This window comes from Heterodontus francisci, chromosome 6, assembly GCF_036365525.1.
Source record: "Heterodontus francisci isolate sHetFra1 chromosome 6, sHetFra1.hap1, whole genome shotgun sequence".
Lineage (NCBI taxonomy): Eukaryota > Metazoa > Chordata > Chondrichthyes > Heterodontiformes > Heterodontidae > Heterodontus > Heterodontus francisci.
In genome coordinates this window covers 95,783,498-95,802,825 of record NC_090376.1, presented here as the reverse complement: position 1 = coordinate 95,802,825, position 19,328 = coordinate 95,783,498, and the positions used below count along the sequence as shown (strand labels likewise).

Genomic DNA, 19,328 nt, shown 5'->3' with positions numbered 1-19,328 from the left:
GAGGGAAAAGTGAGGGGAAACAGAAAGATAAAGGGGAAGGGGTAAGAGAGGGAGAGAAAGAGAGCAGGGGCAGGGAGGGGGGGAGAAGAGGAAGAGAGAGATACTGGGGAGGGAGAAAGAAAAGGAGAAGTATACAGTTTTGAGCTATATCATCCTCACTGTGCTTTACCATGAAGGCTTTTTCCCCATTTCTGCACAATTTTAATTGCAGGAAATGTGGAGATCACACTTTTTGTGGATCACAGTAACCTAAATTTCGGAAGTATTCAAATGCAATCAAGCGTTGAGTGTGTGGACTGGCCACAGGAATGTCTCCTTAAGTTCTCGGTCAATTCCTGACGTTGATTTTTTGTGTGCCTCCACAGTCAATGCAGCTGATAACCACAGGGAATGCACAAGCACATTTTATCAGGATCCCTGTAGTCTTGGTAGATGTCTCCAGTAAGAAATCATCCATGTAAGGGTGAAAATTAGCCAGTTTTTTCTCGTCTCCTGACCATTACCTACTGGCCCTAGATGAGTGTACGTGGATGTTGCATTTGGTTGCTATGCCACCCCACACCAGCATAGTAAACAATAGATCCCATTGTTTCTGCTCATAAAAAAATGCCTATATGGCCAAAGTTGCAGGCAGCTTCTAGCACCTATAGAACTGTGCCTTGAGGAGAATGGGATTGTGAAATCCATAGTGTAATAAACATAGCCATGGATCATATCAATAAACACATGGAATTAATAAAGGGAAGGATTTCTGTTTCCAGTGGTTAGAAAATAACAGTTTCCTAGAAAATTAACATTCATCTTATTACAACATGCCAAGATAAAAATTTACACTCATTTTACTGACATTGGATAATTTGAACATAGTTTTAAATTACTTTTTTATAGATATATTTTTAAGTATACCTGAAAGAATTACAAATACTAGATAAGGGGAGTAGTCCTTTAATATCAAAAGCAAGATATTGTGGACGCTGGAAATCTGAAATAAGAACAGAAAATGCTGGAAATTCTCAGCAGGTCGGGCAGCATCTGCGGAGACAGGAACAGTTAACGCTTCAGGTCTGTTCACAGCATTTCCAGTATTTTCTGTTTTCCTTTAATGGACATCCTGGCTTTGCTTAACCAGTCATGACACAGCTGTGAGTTTAATTCTTACTCACATCTGAGTCATTCTAGAATCAACAAAACACGGAATATACAACACTATAAAAGCTACAAGGAGAAAATAAGAGGCAGAAGCTTCTCTCATAACCTTCAGTTGAGAGCAGGAAGATGAAGTGCCTTTGGTTTTCAGTTTTGTTTGTCTTAGCTTATGTAATGTTTTCTTCTGCTGTTCCACTACTTTCAGAAATAGAGAAAACTGAGGACGACTGGAAATTTGCAGAGGTACTGTGTGGAATGCAACTAACAAAAACCTGTCAAATGCATTTAACCAGATTAATTTTTCTTCTTCAACAGATAAGGTCAATATTAATAACACTAACACTTTTTATTTCTTGAAGACGTATTTGAACCGATTTTACAAGCTTGAAGACAGTTTACCAGGGTTTGCGAAAAAGATCAGAGGCTATGTATCAAAGAACTCTCTATCAGATAAGATTAGGAAAATGCAAGAATTTTTTGGTCTTAAGATAACTGGAAATCTGGATGCTGCAACTAAGGAAATAATGGAAAAGCCTCGATGTGGAGTTCCTGACATTGGTGAATATAATCACTTTCCAGGAAATCTTAAATGGAAAAGCAATAAAATAACATACAGGTAATATTTTTCACAGCACTTCATAACATCATATCAGTGGTTGGGCCAAATCTTGCTGGAAAAGTAAAGATGCTATCAATGCGCCAGTCGGCCAGCAAGTTCAGGGGATGAACGGATACGGCGTGAAGTGCAAATTACCTGAATTTGCTGGTCGATTCAAGCCACTTTGCCGTTTGTGTTGCACTAATAGCATCTTGTTCTTAGCCTCTTTGTTAATTTTAAGAATTTGCTGGATTTTTGCATTAATTGACCATTAAACTCACTATCAATGATTAGGGCTGATAATAAAAAATGTAAGTAACCTATTAATGCTGTAAATAGAGACATGTTGTTGAAGCTTTTATCTTGCACTCATCAGGACAATCGCAAGAATAACCAATGTTAGGGAAACAACAACTTATACTGCATGAGAAGAGAGTGCTGGTTGGTTGGCAAGTGAACTCTGATTGGTAGAGACATTTTCATGGCGAATGCACCAGTTTACAGTGACTGACAGTTAACTGCCAAGCTTTGTTTAAAATTTAAACCAGGCAGTTTGACTCTAATTGGTCAAGGCATTGCCATGAGGAATGAACCAGCGAATGGCTGTCACTTATTATGACAGCCATTTGCTGGTTCATTCCTCATGGCAATGCCTTGACCAATCAGAGTCAAGCTGCCTGGTTTAAATTTTAAACAAAGCTTGTCAGTTAACTGTCAGTTACTGTGAACTAGTCCATTCGCCATGGCAACACCTCTACCAATCAGAGTTCACTTGCCAACAAATCACCACTCTCTGCTCATGCAGTGTAAGTTGTTGTTTTCCCTTACATTGGTTATTCTTGCGATTGTACTGATGAGTGCAAGATGAAAAGCTTTGACAACGTGTCTCTATTTTCAGCAATACTCAAGTTCTGTACTACTAAACGCCTATTTATTAATGGTGTGATAACTGTTAATTCAATGCCAAGAAAGGGAATAATTTAAACTGTTCAGTCTCATTCGTGCATGTAGTAAATCCTGTTTACAGATCTAAAAAATTAAAGTATTTTTCTTTTTAAAAAAATTCTTACTTTTCCTTTGTCTTTTTCTTCTCTCTTAATTCAACATTTCTTTTCCCCCCTTTATATCTCTTCCTGTACCTGATTTTATCTCTAATTTACCTTCCTTCTCTGTTATTCCTCTGTTCCTTTCTCAATCTTAAACCTCATTGGTTAAGAAGATAGATTGTTGGTCTCACTGTTCACTGAGATCCCAGATATTCCATTGCCCTCGCTGTGGCATAATCATTCCCATCAAGTTACAGCACAAGAAATTTTTGAGTTGATGGATGTAGGAAAAGATCTAACTAATGGTTGCGTCGTCAGATACTGCACTCCAGCAAGATTGCTTTATTATATTCAGCACAAAATGTTACTTTCTCTTCAAAGAATTGTAAACTATACACCAGACATTTCATCTGTGAATGTGGATACAGCGATTTGGAAAGCTTTGAAGGTTTGGAGTGACTTCACACCTTTGAAGTTCAGAAGAATCTATGACGGAGAAGCTGATATCATGATTTCATTTGGGGCTCGAGGTATCAAAAGATTTGTTTACATTATTGCTGGTTTCAGAGTAAATTTAGGAATCAAGGTTTCTTATAATTATTTTGTGAATGATATTGCAACAAAAGAACAAGAAAATAAACAGTATAAATAGAATTTAAGGTAAATACTGTACATAAGATCATGGTTTAATGCATGTTTGATATTGTAGGCCAATCATGATTTGTAAGAATGGAAGTACACAGACACAGTAGATCTCATAACGCCATTCTAAAAATACATCTCATAATTTTTTTTGCTGGGATTAGATTTTCAAGACTTTTGAAGGACGAGGGAGGGGGATGATTCAGTCATTGTGGTCATGTTAGAACCAATAACATAGGGAAGCATAGGCAAGAGATGCTGCTTGGACAGTAAATTAAAGAACAAGACCTCAAGGTTTGTAATCTGTAGTTGCTCTAGCTGTATTTCTAAAGGATCATGGGCATCCTTCTCCATTAGATAGAGACAGTTGGCAATGTACAGCTTGAGGGGCACCACTCCTCAAGCATAGGGCAAAACAAGGAGGTAGGCAAACTACCACAGTCAGTATGGAGATTGAACCCACACTGTTGGCATTATTCTGCGTCACATTCTAGCTGTTTAGCCAACTGAGTTAACCAACCCCCAGATTATTACTTGACCAACATGTAAATTGACATAGTGTAAGCAGATTAGGAAGGTGAACATATGACGGAAGGTGTGGTGTGGAAAAGTCGGGGGGGTGGGGGGGAATGTTCCATTTCATGGGATACTGGGACAGTGAAGGAACTGTATCATTGGGACAGGCACTAACTGAACCAAGCTGGGACCAAGGTCCTAGCGGAAAGGATAAATAGGGTGGTCACAAGACTTTAAACTAGTAAGTAGGGAAGGTAATAGAAGATGTAGAGAGAGGTAGCCACTGCTGAGGCTGCAGGGGGAAGGACAGGGCACCTCCATGTTGAGGCACCTTCGAAGGGGCCAGTAATAGTTTTTTTTAATGTGCCAGAGTCCCTCCAGCAGTAGCGTTGGCGACATGGGGATAACCATGGCCACTGAGGGGACCCTCTGTGGGATACGGAGCCTTCGAGTAGGAAGGCCCTCCCAGGAAGCCTCTGGGAAGCTGCCTTGATGTACTTGGTGGTCTTCTCATGCATTCAGCAGCCATTCTGATGCTGTTAAAATGCCGACAGGGGTGTCAAATGGCCATTAATAGTCCAGTTAATTGGATTAATTGGCCTCCGGTTGGTAGGCAGCCAAGCCGCTACCATTCCCGCCTCTCAAAATATCCTGTGGGAGCTGGAAGACATCGGGCTTCACTCAATTTCTGCCACCATTTTCTCAACCATCCCACCTCCCAGCACGTCTCCAGAGGGCTGGTAAAATCCCAGCCGATATGTCCTAAAACCAACAAAGGGGCATGCCACATTAGATTTAGTAATGATCAATGAGCCATATTTAGTTAACAGCATTGGCACTTATCCAATAGCAAGCATAATATGATTGAGTTCAATGCAGTGTTTGGAAGGGAGCAATGCAAAACAACTGCTAAGGTTCTATATTTAGGTAAGACTGGCTTCAATGCGATGAGACAGAGACCATCTACAGTTAACTGGGAAATTCTGTTGATGGGTAAAACAACAGAAGATCAATGGGAGGTTTTCAAAAAGATTTAATGCAATACAGAACGAGTTTATACCCCTAAGGGGCAAGAGATCTACTTGCCAAAAAGCCGTGGCCAGGATTTAATGAGGAGGCAGTTGCCCTGCCCACTGGCTAGAAAGTCGGGACAAGCTAGCTTCTGTCTGCCCTGGAAGCCATGACTGTATTTTATGGTCCTCAGGCAGTTAATGGCCTGAGGTTGTGGCTTCCACCCCTCTGAGGCAGGATGTCCTGCTTCCAAGAGCTGCTGCCCAATCAGAGGGCCGGCAGCTCTTCAGTCTAGCAGCACCACCGGCATTGGTGGCCACTTCTGGGACTGCAGCAATCCCTGCAGCAGCAGCCATTGAGGCAGCCTGGAGTGCACCTCAGTGCGGTCGTGGATCACTGTGGGCAAATCAGGCAGACCCCGACAAAGGGTTGGGGGTAAATGTGAGGTCATCCAATTTGGACCTAAAAAGATAGAGCATGGTAATTTCTAAATGGTGAAATGTTAGAAACAGTGAGGGCCCAAAGAGACTTGGGATCGAGGTCCATAGGTCATTAAAATGTCATGAACAGGTACAGAAAATAATCAAAAAGGCTAATAGAATGCTGGCCTTTATATCTAGAGGACTAGCATACAAGAGGGTAAAAGTCATGCTACAGCTGTACAAAGCCCTGGTTAGACCACACCTGGAGTACTGTGAGCAGTTCTGGGCATCACAGCTTAGGAAGGATATATTGGCCTTGGAGGGAATGCAGCGTAGACTTACCAGAGTGGACTTCAAAGGTTAAATTACAAGAAGAGATTACACAAACTAGAGTTGGATTCTCTGGAGTTTAGAAGATTTAGGTGTGATTTAACAGAAGTTTTCAAGATATTAAGGGGAACAGCTAGGATAGAGAGAAATTAGTTCCATTGGTTGGGGAGTCTGGGACTAGGGGGGTCATAGTTTAAAAATTAGAGCCAGACATTTAAGGGGTGCAATTAGGAAAACTTCTACACACAAAGGTTGGTAGAAGTTTGGAACTCTGTTTCACAAATGGCAATTGATACTGGATCAAATGTTAGATTTTTGTGAATGAATTTCAGATTTAAAATTATCAATGATATTAAGAAAGATGAAGCAAAAGTGAGGACGTGGTGTTAGGTTGCAGATCAGCCATGATTTCATTGAATGGTGGAACAGGCTCAAGGGGTTAAATGGCCTACTCCTGTTCCTATGTTCTCATAAGTGGGTCTCCAGGCCACCAATATTGTAGTGGCCCAGAGTCAGTGAGCTGCAGTGGGGTATCCTTCTGTGGGATCTTACTACTAATTGTGTTCTGTGATAGGTTGGTACATGCTATTACATGCATGTAATGACCTATCAGCAGTAAGATCCTGCCCACACTCCCATTTCCCACCACATATAAACCTACTGTTTCCATGCATTCCAATTATTCTTCCAGATGACGGGCAGAGTACTCTACTTGAAACATCGTGGCCAGTTCTTCTAAGAAGTCCTTTTTCAAGGAAACAACTGCTTTTTTTCAGAGAAAATTCACATGGTGTAAAACCATGAAATTATCTTACTCAATGTTACCACCATGAAAACCTTCAATGAAAATTCGTAGCTCTGTGTTTATTTACCGTAAAACTTAAAATTGTTTGCATTTAGTCAGCCATTCGCAGCTTATGAATTCACCTTGATGATTTTTTATTCCATTATTTCCAGAACATGGTGACAATTATCCATTTGATGGAGCTAATGGATTACTGGCCCATGCTTTTCCGCCTGCAGCAGGCATGGGAGGGGACACACACTTTGATGAAGATGAAACCTGGACAATGGGATCAAATGGTACAAAAATTGACCAATGTTATTACTGTAATCAGTGCAGAAAATGTGAACAAACTAATAGGATTTTCTAGTTGGAAACCAATTTATGTAAGTTGTTAGTGATGCTAATTGAGAGCTTTTTCTCCTTGCAGTAGCTTAAGATAAGATCCTATTTTCTGATAGGCATATCAGTGCAGATTTAAGGATTATCATTTAATTTTAGGCCACCACGAAATGTAATTTGATTATAAATTTGTTAAAGATTTTCACTATGATGTATATCTAGTTCTGAATATTTGTCCAGTTACATTTGGTAATATTAAACTTTGGGAGAGTATTTAAAATGGTTTAAACCCATTGTAAGGTGTGAACCACTCATATCTGAGATAAGGACAGAGCATTTACATGAAATTGAGGAATTAAGGTTGTATACCATATGATTAATAGTTATTTAGATGTTGGTTTATGATTTTTGAATAAGCATCAGAGGGACATGAGTTTTGACAGATTTTAAATCTGCTGCTTTGTGACTATTTTATGTAGGATATAACCTGTTTCTTGTGGCTGCCCATGAATTTGGCCATGCACTGGGACTTGCTCACTCTCGTGATCCTGGGGCTTTGATGTACCCCACATATACATATGCAAGTATGAATGAGTTCCGTCTTTCTATGGATGATGTGAATGGAATCCAGGATCTGTATGGTAGGTTTAAGTCTCAAATACACACAGATATTCCTTCCTGAATAATTAGTGATCATACAGATAATTAAAGAGCTGTTACTCTGTCAATGTAATAACATAATGGATTTGACTGGACTATAAAGAATGAATTATCCTTATACCTAGTAATTTATACAGAATAAGCAAGTTGCTGTGAAATAAAGCTTTAAAGTTTACAGATGTTGTGTTTAACTTACTTCTGTTGGGCATTTTGATTACATATGGTCCTCAGTGCAATCTTTCAGTCTTTTGTACCTTTTATCTTGATGGTTGTTTAAATGATACTAAAGCCCTGAAATTAAACTCAGAAATAAAACTCTGCAGTTTTCCACATTGCAGTATCCATTATCCGAGCCAGAAATCTATTCCAAATGTTGAGTGCTCTATGCATAAAGAATAGACATCAGACCTAACTTTGCTTTTCAGGAGATGGAAAGGGCACAAATGAAGTAGACTCCCATAATGAAAAGGAAATTTGTCAAAGACTCAGCTTTCATGATGAATGCTCTCTTATCTTGCTGGTATGGCTAATCTGGATGTATTGATCTAGATTAACCTTTTTTATGGTGGTCAGTCTGTTCTTTGCTTCCTTGAGGTCCCTTCTCAATTACTTTCTTTCTAAGTTTCTCCAATCTACCCTCATAGCTCAGTCCCTGAGTGGTCAGTGTATGGCTCTTTGCACTGCCTCCAGGCCTGGAGCGTTCACCACGAATCCATGACCAAAAAAGGACACAGTAAACCAGAGCACTGTACAATTACACTTTACTGAGTTAACTATTATTCAGCATTTTACACAACTTATTGATTGTTGCTCCACATTGACCTAACCTATCAGATCACAGATCTCTTTCAATCTTACCATTAGCTAGTGTACACCTGTTTAAAAAGTATATATGTTGTGGATTCTGTGACTTTAGTATGGGAAATACTGCTTTGAACAATATTTTCTACACTGTTTAGTAATGTGTGTGATTACTTTTCATAAGGTACATCAAATGAGATCCATCCAAACCCCAGACCAACACCACCAAGAACACCGGAGAAATGTGATCCTAACTTGTCCTTTGATGCAGTTGCTGGGCTTCGAGGAGAGATGATTTTATTCAAAGACAGGTATGAACTATGTTGAATATCTAAGAACATTTCTTATTCATAATATTGATCTAGTTTCCTATTAGAAATGTTTTTAGCAAAAAATATTTGCATACATTTTTGGTAAACGTTCCTGTCTCTTTACCTTAGTGTGGTAGGTTCCTGTTCCATGGAGATCTATGGAAGTGGTGATGATTCAAGCCATAGTGCTTTATTGGATAAGACCATGAAAACGATCAAGCCTGGCTACTCTGGCATAAGTTCCAGTGGCTGGTTATGGAGTAAAAGCACTTAGCAACAACTTACATCTATATTGCTCCTTTCATGATCTCAGGATGATCCAAAGTACTTTGCAGCTAATAAAGTATTGTAATGTAGGTGTAGTATTCACAGAGGCATGGAATCAGTCATCTACCTACTTTTTTTGTTAGAAGAGTATTTTAAGGTATGAGATGTACCTAGAAAAGTAACTGTTTTTGGTGAACAGTTTACTAATGTGTTACAAAATAACGAAATATAATTCCGCTAAGGCAATGGTAAATGCTGAAGATTTATTTCCGCAGTGGGTTACTTCTGATATATTCTAATAAATCCCTGTTATTCATTAGGTTTTTCTGGAGGAAACATCCACAACTGCCTGAGCCTGAACTGACTTTAATTAAATCATTCTGGCCAAAGATCCCTGCAGGAATTGATGCTGCATATGAAAATCTGGAGAGGGATTTTCTTGTTGTTATTAAAGGTTGAGTACTGTTACTTTTCTTTGCTAAAGAACATAGGAACAGGATTTTGGGATAATATAGTGATGGAAACAGTAATGCTACAGTGAAGTGGGACAGAGATTTCAGGAACATGGGTCAAATTCGCATTGCATTTTTAGTACACACATTTCGAGATTGAAACTATGATGTTAAGCTGTGCTATGTATGGTGGGCTCAGCTTCATTAGACAGAGCCATTGCACTTCTCCAGAACTGCACCTCTTGCAAAAAAAAAAATCAATGATAGTGCAGTATCAAGAGAGACTTGGGACTAGGTTGACTGTCCAGCATCTTAGCTGAGAAATGGTGCCCTCAGGAGGAGACATTTAGAGGGTAAGAGAAAAACGCAACTTTACCAATATTCAGATGCTAACATAAGCTCTGTAATCCAATAGGAAACAAATACTGGTCCATCAATGGCTATGAAGTCATGCCAGGTTATCCAAAGTACATCTACCGGTTCGGTCTTCCAAGATCCATCCAAAAAATAGATGCAGCTGTTCATATTGGGAAGACTTCAAAGACTTTATTCTTCGCAAGAGACCAGTACTGGAGGTAATGGTTCACTCCTATATATATTCATGTTAATATTTTATGCCACCTGACGTGTCACTGTTTACATAACGAATGTGCTTCTCCTTCCAGTTATGATGAAATCAAACGAACCATGGATGAAGGTTACCCACGCCTGATAGCAGATGACTGGCCAGGAATCCCTCAGAGAGTGGATGCAGCATTCGAACGTCATGGTAAATTTAAAACCAAGTATTCAGTAAAGTATTGAGATAGTCAAAGTATTTATGCGCTCTTTTCCAGTGCAAAGGTAATATTTAACTGCCTTTGCAATGAAAAAGAGCACAGAATTTTTTTTTGTTAAGTAAGTACTGCACAGAGCTTCTTCATGCTCAGTGCATTAATCCAATGAGTACATGAGACACGTAGGCCCCAGGTTTTATCCTTAGTCTATATGACCATAGGTTGGACAATAATTGAACCAATATGATTAAGTTTAATGCCTCTGGTTTAGGGATAATAAAATCAATTGGTGTTCCTGTTCCTAATTGAAGTGTATTAATTCCTACTGGAAGTGGGTGCAGGTGCGTGCACGAGTTGTCAAGTGGGGACGGAACTGGTCATACACTTGTTGCCCTATGTCCAGCAGTGACGATGCAACAACTACATTTATTTGAACTTTCCATTTTATGGCCTTGAGAAAGATGAAAGATCTTCACTTGATCAGTTTGGGTTGAATTTTGACTCTGAACTCTGGAGTGGAGCTTTCACTTTATTCTTCGTTCTCTTGTTTATTTGAACATAAAGGTAGAATTTCTGCAGGGGTTCCTCACCTACCACCATAACGTCAGCAGAACATTGATAGGAACCCGAGAGGAATGCCATAAATGGCCATTTATGCCGTTTCCAAGGGCGTTTTACTGATATATTGCAGACGATCAGGAGAAGCCCTGTAGAAATTCTTAGTAACAGTGATCTCACTTTTATGATTGAAACCTGGGAACAAGGAAGAAGATAATTGGGAAAAAGAATTCCAATAAGCGAGCTTCAGTTTAGAACGGTCTTCCCTGCACTGTTGAAGGTATTCATATATTTTAAACAATCCCTGTCTATTGAATTCAGTTTCATTTGTTTAACATTAGCCATCATTCATTGTTCAGTGAAAAGGACAACACAGGGTCAGATATTCATTGCCATCTAAGAACCTGATGAGATCACTGATGGTGAGGAAGGCCATTCGCTCCATTTAATGGAGAGAATTGGGAAAGACACATAGAACTAGAGTAAAAAATAGTAAGCTAATAGGTGGGGTCAGTAAGAGGGACGGCAGTAATTGGGTTTACTGTGCATGTATGTGAATGTTTACCATACTCCGTAAAATGTTGGTGAGCTGCAGGTGCAGATAACCATGTGGGAATATGATGTCGTGGCAATAATGGAGACCTGGCTCAAAAAAGGACAGACTGGGCATGAAATATTCCTGGATTCAAGGTGTTCAGGAAAGAAAGGAGGAGGGATAGCAGTACTGATTAAGAATAATATTATAGTGCTGGAGAAAGAGGATGTCCTAGAGGGGGGAAGGACAGAACCTATTTGGTTAGAGCTAAGAAACAATTGAGGTACCTTAACAATACTTGGTTTATGCTATAGGCCACCAACTCTTGGGAAAGATATAGCGGAACAAATTTGCAAGGAAATTACAGAGAGGTGCAAAAACTATAAGAGTAGTTATAATAGGGGGACTTCAATTATCCTAATATAGACAGGAATAGTAATAGTGTAAAGGGCAGAGAGGGGAAGAGTTTATGAAGTGTGTTCAGGAGAATTTTCTAGATCAATATGTTTCCAGTCTAATGAGGAAGGAGGCACTGCTGGATCTGGTTCTGGGGAATGAGGTGGGTCAAGTGAATCAAGTGTCAGTCAGAACATTTAGGGGACAGTGATCATAGTATCATAAGGTTTAGGTTATCTATGGAAAAGTACAAAGTGCAATCCAGAGTTAAAATAATTAACTGGGGGAGCACCAATTTCAAGAGGGTGAGAACATTTCTGGCCCAGATAATACGGAATCAAAGACTGGCAGGCAAAACTGTAGTTGAGAAATGGGCTGCCTTTAAAGAGGAGATAGTTTGGGTATGGTCGAGGTACATTCCTACAAGGGGGAAAGGTAGAACAAACAAAGCCTGAGCTCTGTAGAGAGAGTAAGGTGAAGCAGAAAAAAGGATGCCTATGACAGATGTCAGGTGTATAATATAAGTGAGAACCGGGATAAATATAGAAAGCTCAGAGGGGCTGTGAGAAAAGAAATGAGAGGCAAAGAGAGTATGACAAGAGATTGGCAGCCAAAATAAAAGGGAATCCAAAAGCCTTCTACAGTCATATAAACTTTAAAAAGGGTGGTAAAAAGAGGAGCAGAGCCGATTAGGTACCAAAAATGAGATTGACACATGGAGGCAGAGGGCATGGTTGATGTACTAAATGAGTATTTTGCATCTTTTTTAACCAAGCAATAATATTCTGCCAAAATCATAGTGATGTAGTTGAGCCACTAGGCTAGAAATTGATGGAGGAGGTAGTAGAAAGGCTGGCTGTACTTAATGTTGATAAGTCACCAGGACCGGATCCGAGGATACTAAGGGAAATAAGGGTGGAATAAGGGTGCAGAGGCACTGCCCATAATTTTCCAATCATCCTTAGATACAGGGTGGTGCCAGAGGACTGGGGAATTGAAAATGTTACACTGTTGTTCAAAAAAGGGTAAAAGGATGCAGCCAGCAACTGCAGGTCAGTCAGTTTAGCCCCGATGGTGGGAAAGATTTTAGAAATAGTAATCAGGACAAAATTAACAGTTACATGGACAAATGTGGATTAAATAAGGAAAGTCAGCATGGATTTGTTAAGGGCAAATCATGTTTAACTAATTTGAGTAAATAATTTGATTGAGTTTTTGATGAGAGTAATGTGGTTTGTGATGTACACAAACTTCCAAAAGGTATTTGATAAAGTCCCACATAACAGACTTGTCAGCAATGCTGAAACATAGAAATATAGAAACATAGAAAAATAGGAGCAGGAGTAGGCCATTCAGCCCTTTGAGCCTGCTCCGCCATTCAATACGATCATGGCTGATCATCCACTCGCAGTACCCTGTTCCCGCTTTTGCCCCGTATCCCTGGATCCCTTTAGCCCTAAGAACTACATCTAACTCTTTCTTGAATATATTTAATGATTTGCCCTCAGCTGCTTTCCGTGGTAGAGAATTCCACAGGTTCACCACTCTCTGGGTGAAGAAATCTCTCCTCATCTTAGTCCTAAATGGCTTACCCCTTATCCTTAGAATGTGACCACTGGTGCTGGACTCTCCCGCCATTGGGAACATCCTTCCTGCATCTAGTCTGTCCAGTCCTGTTAGAATTTTGTAGGTTTCTGTGAGATCCCCTCTCATTCTTCTAAACTCTAGCGAATACAAGCCTAATCGACCCAATCTCTCTTCATACGTTGGTCCTGCCATCCCTTCGCTGCTCTCCCTCCATAGCAAGAACATCCTTCCTCAGATAAGGAGACCAAAACTGCACACAACACTCAAGTTGTGGTCTCACCAAGGCCTTGTATAATTGCAGCAAGATATCCCTGCTCCTGTACTCGAATCCTTTCACTATGAAGGCCAACATACCATTTGCCTTCTTAACTGCCTGCTGCACCTGCATGCTTACTTTCAGCGACTGGTGCACAAGGACACCCAGGTCTCGCTGCATCTCCGTCTTTCCCAATCTATTGCCGTTCAGATAATAGTCTGCCTTCCTGTTTTTGCCTCCAAAGTGGATAACCTCACATTTATCCACATTATACTGCATCTGCCATATATTTGCCTACTCACTCAACCTGTCCAAATCACACTGGAGCTTCTCTGCAACCTCCTCACAGGTCACACTCCCACCCAGCTTTGTGTCGTCTGCAAACTTGGATATATTAGATTTAATTCCCTCATCTTTATAATTAACATATATTGTGAATAGCTGGGGTCCTAGCAGTGATCCCTGTGGTACCCCACTAGTCACTGCCTGCCACTCGGAAAAAGACCTGTTTATTCATACTCTTTGTTTCCTGTCTGCCAACCAGTTCTCTATCCACGTCAGTACCTTACCCCCAATCCCATGTGCTTTAATTTTGCACGCTAATCTCTTAGGTGGGACCTTATCGAAAGCCTTCTGAAAGTCCAAATGCACCACATCCACTGGTTCTCCCTTATCTATTCTACTAGTTACATCCTCAAAAAATTCCAGTAGATTTGTCAAGCGTGATTTCCCTTTCGTAAATCCATGTTGACTTTGTCCGATCCTGTCACTGTTTTCCAAATGCTCTGCTATTTACTTTTATAATGGACTCTAGCATTTTCCCCACTACTGATGTCAGGCTAACCGGTCTATAATTCCCTGTTTTCTCTGGACCTCCTTTTTTAAATAGTAGGGTTACACTATCTACCCACCAATCTGTTGGAACTTTCCCAGAGTTTATAGAACTTTGAAAAATGACCAGCAATGCATCTGTTATTTCTAGGTCCACTTCCTTAAGTACTCTGGGATGTAAATTATCAGGCCTTGGGGATTTATTGGCTTTCAATCCCGTCAATTTCCCTAATACTATTTCCTTACTAATACTGATTTCATACAGTTCTCCTTCTCACTAGACCTTATGTTCCCCAGCATTTTTGGGAGGTAATTTGGGTCCTCCTTTGTGAAGACAGAACCAAAGTATATATTTAATTGGTCAGCCATTTCTTTGCTCCCCATTATAAATTCCCCCGTTTCTGACTGTAAGAGACCCACATTTGTCTTCACTAATCTTTTTCTCTTCACATATCTATAGAAGCTTTTACAGTCAGTTTTTATGTTCTCTGCAAGTTTACTCTCATACTCTATTTTCCCCTTCTTAATTAATCCCTTTGTCCTCCTTTGCTGAATTCTAAACTGCTCCCAATCCTCAGGTTTGCTGCTTGTTCTGGCCATTTTACAGTTCTCCTCCTTGGATCTAATACTATCCCTAATTTCTTTTGTAAGTCACGGTTTTATTTTTGTGCCAGACAGGAATGAACAATTGTTGTAATTCATCCATGCGCTTTTTAAATGCTAGCCATTGCCTATCCACTGTCAACCCTTTAAGTAACGTTCCCCAATCTATCATAGCCAACTCACGCCTCATACCTTCATAGTTTCCTTTATTTAGATTCAGGACCCTAGTCTTGGAATCAACTCTCTCACTCTCCATCTTAAGGAAGAATTCCATTATGTTATGGTCGCTGTTCTCCAAGGGACCCCCCACAACAAGAATGTTAACTAATCCTTTCTCATTACACAATGCCCAGTCTAGGATGGCCTGTTCTCTAGTTGGTTCCTAAACGTATTGGTCCAAAAAACCATCACGTATGCACTCCAGGAATTCCTCCTCCACAGTATTATTGCTAATTTGGTTTACCCAATCTATATGTAGATTAAAATCACCCATAATTACAGTTGTACCTTTATTGCATACGTTTCTAATTTCCTGTTTAATGCCATCCTCTACATCACCACTGCTGTTTAGGGGTCTATATACAGCCCCCACCAATGTTTTCTGCCACTTGGTATTTCTTAGCTCCACCCATACAGATTCCACATCAGGATTCTCTGAGCTAATATCCTTCCTCACTATTGTATTGATTTCCTCTTTTACTAACAACGCTACTCCACCTCCTTTCCCTTTTTGCCTATCCTTCCTAAATATTGAATACCCCTGGATGTTCACTTCCCATCCTTGGTCATCCTGCAGCCATTTCTCCGTAATCGCAACTATATCATATCCATTTACATCTATTTGCGCGGTTAATTCGCCTACCTTATTGTGAATACTTGAGACGCAATGCCTTTAAGCTTGACTTTTTAACATTCTTAGTCATCTTAGCATTACTTTGCACTATGGCCCTACTTGTTTCTTGCCCTTGATTTCTATGTCTTCCACTTTTGCCTTTTTGTTTCCTGTTTTTCGTTTCTGTCCCTGTTTCCTCCTCCTCAGTCTCCCCGCTCAGGTTCCCATCCCCCTGCCATTCTAGTTTAAATCCTCCCCAACAGCACTAGCAAACGTCCCTGCGAGGACATCGATCTGGTCCTGTCCCGCTTCTACAGGTCCCACCTTCCCCAGAACTGTTCTCGATGCCCCAGGAATCTAAATCCTTCCCTCCTGCACCATTTCTCCAGCTACGCATTCAGGTCTATTCTCCTGTTCCTATACTCACTAACATGTGGCACAGGAAGTAATCCTGAGATTACTACCTTTGAGGTCCTGCTTTTTAATTTAGCTCCTAACTCCTTAAATTCATCTTGCAGGACCTCATCCCTTTTTCTACTTATGTCGTTGGTACCGACGTGTACCACGACCACTGGCTGTTCACCCTCCCCCTTCAGAATGTCCTGCAGCCACTGCGAGACATCCTTGACCCTAGCACCAAGGAGGCAACATACCATCCTAGAGTCTCGTTTGCGGCTACAGAAATGCCTGTCTGTTCCACTTACAATTGAATCTCCTGCCACTATGGCTCTCTCAGTCTTTATCCTCCCCTCCTGTGCAGCAGAGCCATCCATGGTGCCAAGAACTTGGCCGTTGCTGCTTTCCCCTGGGAGGCCATCCCCCACCCCCAACAGTATTCAAAGTGATATATCTGTTTGAGAGGGGGATGGCCATAGGGGACTCCTGCACTACATGCCTGTGCCTACAACTCCGCCTGGTGGTCACCCATCCCTTTTCTGCCTGTGCAGCCATTACTTGCGGTGTGACCACCTCGCTCAACATGCTATCCACGACGTCCTCAGCATCGCAGATGCTCCACAGTGAATCCATCCGCAGCTCCAGCTGTGCAATGCGGCCAGCTAGTAGCTGCAGCTGGACACACTTCCTGCACATATGGTCGCCAGGGACACTGGAATAAAAGGAACAGTGGCAGCATGGATATGATGTTGACTGAGTGACAAGAAACAGAATGTAGTAGTGAATGGTTGCTTTTTAGACTGGAGGCCAATATATAGTGGGGTTTGCCAGAGGTTGATATTAGAACCACTGCTTTTTTTGATCTATATTAAGGACCTAGACTTGGGTGTGCAGGGCACAATTTCAAAATTTGCAGATGACACAAAACTTGGAAGCATTGTGAACTGTGAGGAGGATAGTGATAGACTTCACGAGGATATAGGCTGGTGGAATGGGCAGACAAATGGCAGATGAAATTTAATGCAGAAAGTGTGATGTGATACATTTTAGTAAGAATTATGAGGAAAGTCAATATAAGTTAAAGGATACAACTCTAAAGGGAATGCAGGAGAGATTTGGGTATATGTGCACAAATCACCTGAAAGTCACAGGGCAGTTTGGGAAAGTGGTTAAGAAGACATATGGGATCCTGGACTTTATAAATAGAGCAATAGAGTACAAAAGCAAGGAGGTTATGGTGAACCTTTGTAAAACACTGGTTCGGCCTCAACTGGAGTATTGTGCGCAATTCTGGGCACCACACTTCAGGAAGGATGTGAAGGCATCGGAGAGGGTGCAGAAAGGATTTACGAAAATGGTTCCATGGAAAGGGACTTCAGTTACGTGGATCCTTTTTCTTATTCTTTCAAGAAATGTCCCTGGCAAGGCCAGCATTTATTGTACATCCCTAATTGCCCTTGAAGGTTGTGGTGAGCCACCTTCTTGAACTGCTGCAGTCCATCTGGTGCGGGTACTCCCACAGTGCTGGTAGGAAGGGCGTTTCAGGAGGAATGGTGATATATTTCCAAGTCAGGATGATGTTTGGCTGGGAGGGGAACTTGCAGATGATGGTGTTCCCATGTGTCTGCTACCCTAGTCCTAGGTAAATAGATTGGAGAAGCTAGGGTTGCTCTCCTTTATAGAAGAGAAAGTTGAGAGATTTGATGGAGGTATTCAAAATCATGAGGGGTCTGGACAGAGTAGATGGAGAGAAACTGTTCCCATTGGTGGAAGGGTTGAGAACCAGAGGACACCAATTTAACGTGATTGGCAAAAGAACCAGAGGCAACATGAGGAAAAACCTTTTCATGCAGTGAGTGGTTATGATCTGGAATGCACTGCCTGAGAGTGTGGTGGAATTCAATTGTGGCTTTCAAAAGTGAATTGGATAATTATCTGAAGAGAAGATTCGCAGGGCTATGGGGAAATGGCAGAAGAGTGGGACTAGAAGAGTTGCTGTTGCAGCAGCCAGCATGGACACGTTGGGCTGAATGGCCTCGTTCTGTGCTGTACCATTCTATGATATCAACCTTATTTGCCTTTTAGTAGTTGGAATCTTTTGTCCTCTTGCCCTAATCTCATAAATGAATTTGAAGTAATTTTCCATATCTACTACTTGCTCCCCTTTGTACCTCTTTAAGATCTCCTCTTAGCCATTTCCTTTTGAGGCTGAAAGTCTCAACTTTGTCCATTCTTCCTCTTTCTACAGTTACTAGATATCAGCCTTGTGACTCTTTTTCTTCACAGCCTTAAGTGCTTGAATGTCTACCTTGTATTTTAGTTATCAGAACAGGACATAATACTCAATGTGTCCAATCATAGGACTGCAGTTTGATTCTGACTTTATCTAGCTTGTACTCTGCTGTTTGAACTATATAGTTCAGTATTCTCTTGGTTTTTTTGATTGCTATCTGCATTGATTGGGCATGTTGATATTTTAAGTCTACGAAGGTGTCTTTTTGCTATTTTGATATTTCATGCTGTGTATGCATTATTTCTTATATTTAGTGGATTACAGTCATTAGTATTGACTTTTGTCTGTCATTGTTCTTTCCACTTACATATTTTGTGAGATTCATTTGTAGTTCCTGAGCTACCTCTGCTGATTTCACTGCCCGTCCTAGTTTGGTAATCATGCAAATTTAATTAATTTGCACTGAGTTTCTGAATCCAAGTTTAATGCAGATTTGAAATAGTACTGTTCCTAACACTAAACCGAGAGATACCTTACTCAACTCTAACCCCTAATTCCTTCAATTAGTATCGTCAGCCAATTTTCTTAATTCAAATTCAAATTTAGTTTTCTATGTTGGAGTTCACAACATCTGCATATCAGCATTTTTAAAGAAAATGTTGTAGAATGCTCCTTGTATAATGCAGAAATAAAAATGTATCTGAAAGGTATAGCATATTGATTTTGTTTTTGTTATATGATACATCAATTTGGAGCCTGAGGTGAGGCTTATCTTTTATATTCTGTTTTTGCAGGATATATTTACTTCTTCCGTGGATCAGTTCAGTATCTGTTCAACATCAGGAGGCAACGAGTGCTTCATGCTGACAGAATCAATCGATGGGTGGGCTGTTAGATACATGCCTTATCAAGCCTCTCACCATTAAATGATCTAATACACCTAATAAACCACATTATACAGATTATAAATAACCTGCCTTTCAGCATAGCCTAATTT

The 19,328-nt window shown here is 40.5% G+C and overlaps 1 protein-coding gene across 1 annotated transcript; it reads left to right on the top strand.

The window, feature by feature from the left end:
* The first annotated feature begins 1,248 nt into the window (after nucleotides 1-1,248).
* Nucleotides 1,249-19,226, top strand: LOC137371458 (collagenase 3-like). Its single transcript, XM_068034088.1, has 10 exons — nucleotides 1,249-1,389; nucleotides 1,506-1,762; nucleotides 3,172-3,320; nucleotides 6,669-6,794; nucleotides 7,317-7,478; nucleotides 8,483-8,609; nucleotides 9,197-9,330; nucleotides 9,744-9,903; nucleotides 9,994-10,097; nucleotides 19,126-19,226. Exons 1-10 carry the CDS (start codon nucleotides 1,276-1,278, stop codon nucleotides 19,224-19,226), a joined length of 1,434 nt encoding a protein of 477 aa, XP_067890189.1. The 5' UTR covers nucleotides 1,249-1,275.
* The last annotated feature ends 102 nt before the right edge of the window (nucleotides 19,227-19,328 follow it).

What these genes read in the sequence shown, in the direction of transcription:
- LOC137371458 (XM_068034088.1), top strand. Translation starts at nt 1,276, where the DNA reads ATGAAGTGCCTTTGGTTTTCAGTTTTGTTTGTCTTAGCTTATGTAATG. An exon ending in GCAAGAGACCAGTACTGGAG is followed by an intron (nt 9,904 to 9,993) that starts GTAATGGTTCAC and finishes TTCTCCTTCCAG; the next exon opens with TTATGATGAAATCAAACGAA. An exon ending in TGCAGCATTCGAACGTCATG is followed by an intron (nt 10,098 to 19,125) that starts GTAAATTTAAAA and finishes CTGTTTTTGCAG; the next exon opens with GATATATTTACTTCTTCCGT.